The sequence below is a fragment of the Trachurus trachurus genome, assembly GCF_905171665.1.
Source record: "Trachurus trachurus genome assembly, chromosome: 14".
In the NCBI taxonomy this organism is placed as follows: domain Eukaryota; kingdom Metazoa; phylum Chordata; class Actinopteri; order Carangiformes; family Carangidae; genus Trachurus; species Trachurus trachurus.
In genome coordinates this window covers 14,190,450-14,197,074 of record NC_139903.1, presented here as the reverse complement: position 1 = coordinate 14,197,074, position 6,625 = coordinate 14,190,450, and the positions used below count along the sequence as shown (strand labels likewise).

Here is a 6,625-nt window from a genome sequence, read left to right as displayed (position 1 = left end):
TCACTTTTTTCCCGCTCCTCTGCTGAAAAAATACCATTGTTAAGTCCCTCTTCATGAACACACACATGTGGTTTGGCTTGAGAGTAGAGTTCAATGTCTGTTCACCTCCCCCCACAGCAGCAGCAGCAGCGGCGGCGGCGGCGGTGGTGGCAGCAAAACCCACTGATAGTGGCCAATCACTTGGTCTCCCATGATTATCACCTCTGGTAGTGATAACCATGGGAACACCCTTGCCGACCACATCAGTCCTCCTGTTATAAACAGACACAGCTCAGACTTTGGACCCCAAAAATTGAATTGAATCAATAAATACAGACATGCAGAATAGGAAATCTCATAGAATGTATTAGGAAATATCTAAATCCTTTTTGATTGAGATATTGTGTCAACAGAAAGGAAATTACATATATAAATGTATGTATAAAACACATTTTTTCCCAAATAGATACATATTGTTTGCTCCCAGCATGTTTCGCAGAGATACAGATGTCTTTGTCATATCATGAATGGACTTTCTTTGTTCCTCTTGCCCTGTCAGCTAGGATAAGCTTGATTAGACTTTGTTATTCATTGACAAACATGGATTTGGTATCACATCTCTCCTTGTTCAGCAACTAAGAGGAGATTTTGTTTGTCCTATAGATACAGAGGTTTAAGCAAGGCTGTCTTGGCTTTATCCAAATAAGGGAGATTAAAAAAAAGAGGAGAGGTACAAAAAAGAATACACTCTGTTACATTGAGGGAGGTCTGGATGTCTTCGGTCATGTATGTTTCATGTTACGCTTTTATTTCAGCCAGCATGTTTTCAGGAATGTGCGTCTGTGCTGTTGTAGCGTGTGGGGGTTGTGGTGGTGCTCGTAGGGATGTGTGTGATTGAGTAGAGAAAGAGAGAGAGAGAGAGAGAGCAAGAGGGAGAGAGATAGGGAGTGGAGGAGTGACGACGAGGGGTGGTGGTAGGAGGAGAGGAGAAAGAGCAGGCGTTTGCTCAAGCTGAAGCTCATGGAATATAACGCATACATTCAAGATGAACCTGGAGGAAAGAGGTTACTGGCGGACAGGCGGCTACGTGGGCTCTGCTTTATCAGCCAGGGGCTGGACTTGATTGATCTCTGGACCGTAATATTGAGCAACAGAACAAGAGAGTGGCAGCCACAGAATCAGTCAGACGCCTAGGCAGGGTGGAGGAAGGAAGACGTGGAGCAAAGAAAGTCAAAGAAAAACAGAAAAAGAAAGAGCAACAGCCGGCTGAGGTGTGGTAACGTGACAGGAGAAATGCAGCTGTTGTAAAACAGGGGTTAAACATTAACACGGGCTCTTTCAGGTGCAATGCTGGACGCACCTTTTTTGTTCTAGGTTTTGGGGAATTGTATGAAAGATTTGAGAGGACTGGGGGTGGGGGGAGGGGGGGAGGTCAGAGGCAAGGGTCTGGTAGAGAGTAATTGTGGTGACAGGCAGTGCAAGGGGACAAGGACTCATGTGAGACACAGAGGAATTAAAAGATAAAAGACACAGAGAGGGACCGGCAGACCCCAAAACTGGACTTCAGTATGGGTGTAAAGAGCAAAGCTGCTGCAGCTATCTTAATCCTGCTGCTGTTCCTGGGCTCCCTCTGGCTCCGTGAGTATTTCTGTGTGTTTATGTCTGCATGAGTGAGTGTGTGTGTGGTTTCTATGTTGTACTATTAATCTATACAATCCCTCTCTTGTTTGGACTGCACAGGCTCGAGATCAGGAATGTATCACATGGTTGAGTGGCAACAGGCTCAAGCATGGTGGTCACAGCACTTTTTTGCTGACGCTTTAGGCTCCAAAATATTTCAACAACAACAACAACTTCTTGAACATAATCGTCTTTCGTTGTCAGATTCTTGACATGACATCTAAATGTCTAAAGTCCATAACTTCACCATAGTCTCTCTGCCTTATTGTTGGGTTCCTGATGTGTTTTTTTTTTTAAGTCTCAAGAAATAAACAAGAAGATTAAGTTGTAAAAAAAAAAAAAAAAAAGTCCTCCAGGGTAGAAATAAATGGCTTTGGGCAACAACAAACATGAACAAAACAAATTCAAAGTAATTAGTGAAGGAATGAGAAAACTGGGACCATGTGATCCTCTCTCCAGCAATGGATTAAATTTGAAAGATTTGGGAGATTTAGTAAGTTGGACAACCAAGTGCAAACTGAGCAGGGAGGTTTTCAAATAGAAGCATGAACTGCCATTTCTACATCCTCATAGTAACTCCTTTTAGGAAACTTAAATTTAGATATCACTCATAGTACGTCACAGTGCCCTGTAATGTTGACACTCCTGCCAACATCTAGATTAGGTCACTGTCAAGTTAGAAATAAGTTTTTGGCATTAGACAGGCTGTGAATGTGGCTAACGAGCCAAGCTATCTGACAGGAAGTTGAGTAATTCAGATTCTTTATGATCAGTTTAGAGGCTGGGCGCTACCGTCAATTATTGGATTATATCACATCACAGCTTTTATGGCCTTTTGGTTATTGGTATAAGATGCACCAGTCCCTAGTGAGTGGTCTGAAGACCTGCAGGAGGTGCTACATGATGTGGCAGGCCACAGCTTCACTAGATTATATGCTTTATAGCGATGAAAAGGGATTATGTGGAATTGTTACTTTTATAACAACACCTTTTTGTTGCTATACGGTATAATAATAATAATAATAATAATAATAATAATAATAATAATGTGTGTGCGCATGTATCATGTGGCCTTATGGAGGCTTGTCATTGGAGAACATGATTTGGCCCTCAGATGATCCCAGTAAAACTTGTGCATGTGGTGTGTGCAGACTGGATGTGTGTGTCTGAGTCAGTGGAGATGACAGCGTTTAGCTTCGTCACAGGCTGGAATGAGTCCCAAACGAAACATCAGGCTGCCGTGCCGTGTGCTGCTCTATGTATGGTTATCTTTGTGCCACATTCAGCACAGTATGATTTTAACTGGAATTAATCAGGAATGTACTAACACACACTCAACCTTTTCATAACCAGTTTCCTCATGTTAACAGGATAGGAGGTCTGTCACAAGGCAGTGATAATTTGTGAATGAGCTGTTGTGAATGAAATGACCCTCTCATTTAACTGAAAGCTATAGCTAGACTCTACAGTTTTTTTTGCACTCTTAAAAACATGACAATAAAATTACAATAAAATTATCACATGAGTTTCCAGCTCCTGTCAGCTTTATAGGGTATCACAGTCCGATAGAGTTATTGTTTTGGTTTGGCAGCAGCAGCAGCAGCAGACACAGACAGTATACTGCTACCAGCCAGTGAGCACAGTGGAGACTTTAGAGGCTGAAGAACCAGATATTTGTTAGGAGGAGGTGGAGACCAAAAACAGAGTTTCAAGAGTATAAAAAACTGATATTCACCAGGAACAGGCCTCAAAATTAATAATAATATAACATGTTCGTACCTTACACCAGTAATCGGTTGCGTTCACAAGTTGTTTGTGCTGCCTCTGTGTGGTCAGGAATAGACTCATCCATCCGTTAGCTATTCCACTTATCCTTAAAGAGTTGCAGAGGGCCACAAATCAATCCCAGCAGACAGTGGGCGACGGTGGTGTGCATCCTGGAGTGGTCGTGGAATAGAGACAAATGGACAATAACCAGGAGCACTCACATTCACACCGATGGGCACTCTAGAGTCACCACTTAACCTGACCCCCTCCTCGAGGTCTGTGGGAAGAAGTACCAGCAGGGAACCCACACATGGATGGAAACGCCACACAGAGAGAGGCCTAATGGCTATAAATGTTTTATTTTGATGTGGTTAACTGCACTCTGCGGTCTGTTTTAGCGGGAAAGTGTCTGAAACCAAAATCTAATTTCAAGGCTTTCTCTTGTTTCCTGTCTGACTGCAGACGGAGGCTTGGATTACCACTGGGATTCTTGTTTGAAAGGCTATAATCAAGTGAATAAGGTCGGTAAGAAAGCACAAATAATACATCATTTAATCAAATGTTTTCATAATCCATTTATTTCGTGAAGATAAAAGAGTATTTTGAATATAGTGGTGGTATTGCTTCAGCTTCCTCTCTTTTCTTTGTTTCTTCGATCGTCCGCACACATTCACATCTCCCCTCCCCCCGCCGACAGATTCACCAGCTGTCCAACAGCAGTGGGGCTAATGGAGCCGACGTCTCTGGGGTCCTGGAGGGATGTCCTGGTCAGAACTTCCAGGTGGCACTGCTGCTCTCCCACCTGTTGACCACGCCAGCCGACACATCTGACGTGCTGCTGCAGCCCTATCTGTCCAGCTGGGATGAGCTTGTCAAGTAAGATCATCAGATAAAGCAGGAGCAAAGTGAGAGATGTGCATTCATTTATAGCCACAAGAGAGAACTAAGTCATTTATGGCTTATGACATAACGTGGGCTCCATAAACTGATCCACCTTGTGTTACTCCTCCAGGTTTATGGAAGCGTTGGGCCCGATGGTGGGACTGATATCGAAAGAGATAGAGAGCAAAACCAACATAATCCGCCAGCTGGCCCTCTCAGCCGAGGACAACCCTGAAGCAGAGCTCGGTCCGAATGTACAGCCGGTCAACTCTGTCAGCACGGAGACTGAGACTACGAAAAGTTTAGAGGCCTCACAGACCATTAGTCCTTACCACTCTGTGCGCTCCATGATTGAGGAGGAACTGAAACGAGGCGTGGTAGACTTCCACCACACCACGGAGTCTGGATGTCGGACTCTTCTGCGTCTCCATCGCGCCCTGCTTTGGCTCAAGCTCTTCCTGGAAAAGCTGGGTGAGACGCCGGTGACCGGGCGGCTCAGGAGTCCCTCAGACTTGTGTCGAGAGGCCTATCAGAACACCCTGGCAAACCACCACACGTGGTTTGTACGCCGGGCTGCCGAGGTGGCCTTCATCGCCATGCCAGATCGGAGTTTCTTCTTTAGGCTGGTGTGTGTGCAGAACCAGGAGGAGCTGAGCATGCTGCTGAACAGAGTGGTTCAGGCCACTGGAGAGATTTATGACAGGACGCAGAAAGCCCTGGAGGAATATGGCATGCTGGACTTGCCATAGACATACACAGTCTCCGCTGGTGTCTTTACTATGATTTACTCTGTCCTTGTGGTGGCAAATGAGGTTTTAATTCAAGGAGACATGACTCTAGGCCTACGTGATGATTTCCTTTGGCTAAAATTTCCCCCGTGTGCCATATTTTTCTTCCTGACCAAAGTGCCGTGTCAACAATCAAGTAACACACTGAAAAGTCATATCGCTCTCATTCTGATAGTTCATCAAATAGTATCAGATCATGTCTCGACTTCTCACCTCAGTATTTTAAGGCAGCTGATATGCTAATGCATAGGCTATAGGCTGGCTAAACACAGACTGTGAATTATTTCAACAGGTGGACACATTAACATGAACAATATCCCCTCTGCTGTTAACAGGGGAGCTCATTTTCTAATGGACTGTGTTGTCCATTTCCATGTTTTTGTGCCCACATGTGATTTATTTTATTTTTTTCACCATTTAAAATGCTTTTGAAAATGACTGCTGTTTTAATTGTATTTAAAGGACCTATTTGTAAGCTTTGCTACTGCTACATAGCCAACAATAGCATTAGCAGATAACGTTGCGAGTTCAGCATCAAACTTCAGTCCTTCACTCTCCAGGTGTGTCTCTTCCTTTCTTCTGCTGACATTAGTATGCTTACCAGCTAGCCCCGGCCCAGATGGACAATCTCGCCAGTTTCCGATAGTGAGTCACTGTTGCGTCCATGCCTGCCCTCAGGAAATAGCGCTGCTCAGAGAGCGTGTCAAACCTCAAGTAGATGCAACAATGGCTGAAGCTCTCGGCAAGACTTGTAAATAAACAGCTGTTTAATGTTGTCGGCTGTGTAGCTGTGTAAAAGCTAACAAATATCTCCTTTGATGCTTGGTGATTTAGATGCTACCTCATGACTGGCTGAGTCTAGGTGCCTTGTAGCCTTAAAATCTGTGATCAATCTATCCTGATTAAAGAGAAAGAAATGAATATATGCAGAACAGATGACTATAAGGTGCTCCACAGTAACTGTGGTGTTCAGTATTAATTCCTCAGTTTTACATTGTATGTTTTTGTATCGTGTTCAAAATAATTAAATATCTATAAAATGATTAAGAGAGAACCCGGTTGCGTGTTTTCTGACATTGTGTGGTCCGATAACGTGATCGCTTTGACATTTAAATGCCACTGAACTGTTGTGTAATGTTATCCACCATCCAGCAGAGGTTCCAGTGCTCTGGTAAAGACTAAGCTTCACTTTCCTCACATCATGAATGGTGAAAATAATCTACTCAGTGCAACACTTAAACTGATCACATTTTATGGAAGTGGCCCAGTGGCAGCGTGAACAGGATTTCTCCCTCATAATATCTCCTTTTAAGAATATATTAGATATCAAAGCTTAAATAATATTTTTTTTACAAACTAATCTGATGAATATTAAGGGCTTGCAGATCATTCAGCATTATAATTTATTGTGTGCTGTGCGTGCAGTGTCATGGAGAATTGTGTCTACAAATATCAGTCACTGGCACTTCTCTTGATCAGACTATTTTAAACCTACAAATACCTCTAATGCTACATAATCCTTGCTCTCC

General features: G+C 43.5%; 1 protein-coding gene across 1 annotated transcript; it reads left to right on the top strand.

The window, feature by feature from the left end:
- Positions 1 to 949: 949 nt before the first annotated feature.
- On the top strand, positions 950 to 6,139 carry gltpd2b (glycolipid transfer protein domain containing 2b). The gene is made up of 4 exons (XM_083986775.1): positions 950 to 1,617; positions 3,889 to 3,947; positions 4,124 to 4,302; positions 4,439 to 6,139. Exons 1-4 carry the CDS (start codon positions 1,548 to 1,550, stop codon positions 5,055 to 5,057), a joined length of 927 nt encoding a protein of 308 aa, XP_083842901.1. The 5' UTR covers positions 950 to 1,547; the 3' UTR covers positions 5,058 to 6,139.
- The last annotated feature ends 486 nt before the right edge of the window (positions 6,140 to 6,625 follow it).

What these genes read in the sequence shown, in the direction of transcription:
- gltpd2b (XM_083986775.1), top strand. Translation starts at nt 1,548, where the DNA reads ATGGGTGTAAAGAGCAAAGCTGCTGCAGCTATCTTAATCCTGCTGCTG. An exon ending in CCTGGGCTCCCTCTGGCTCC is followed by an intron (nt 1,618 to 3,888) that starts GTGAGTATTTCT and finishes GTCTGACTGCAG; the next exon opens with ACGGAGGCTTGGATTACCAC. An exon ending in GCTATAATCAAGTGAATAAG is followed by an intron (nt 3,948 to 4,123) that starts GTCGGTAAGAAA and finishes CCCCGCCGACAG; the next exon opens with ATTCACCAGCTGTCCAACAG.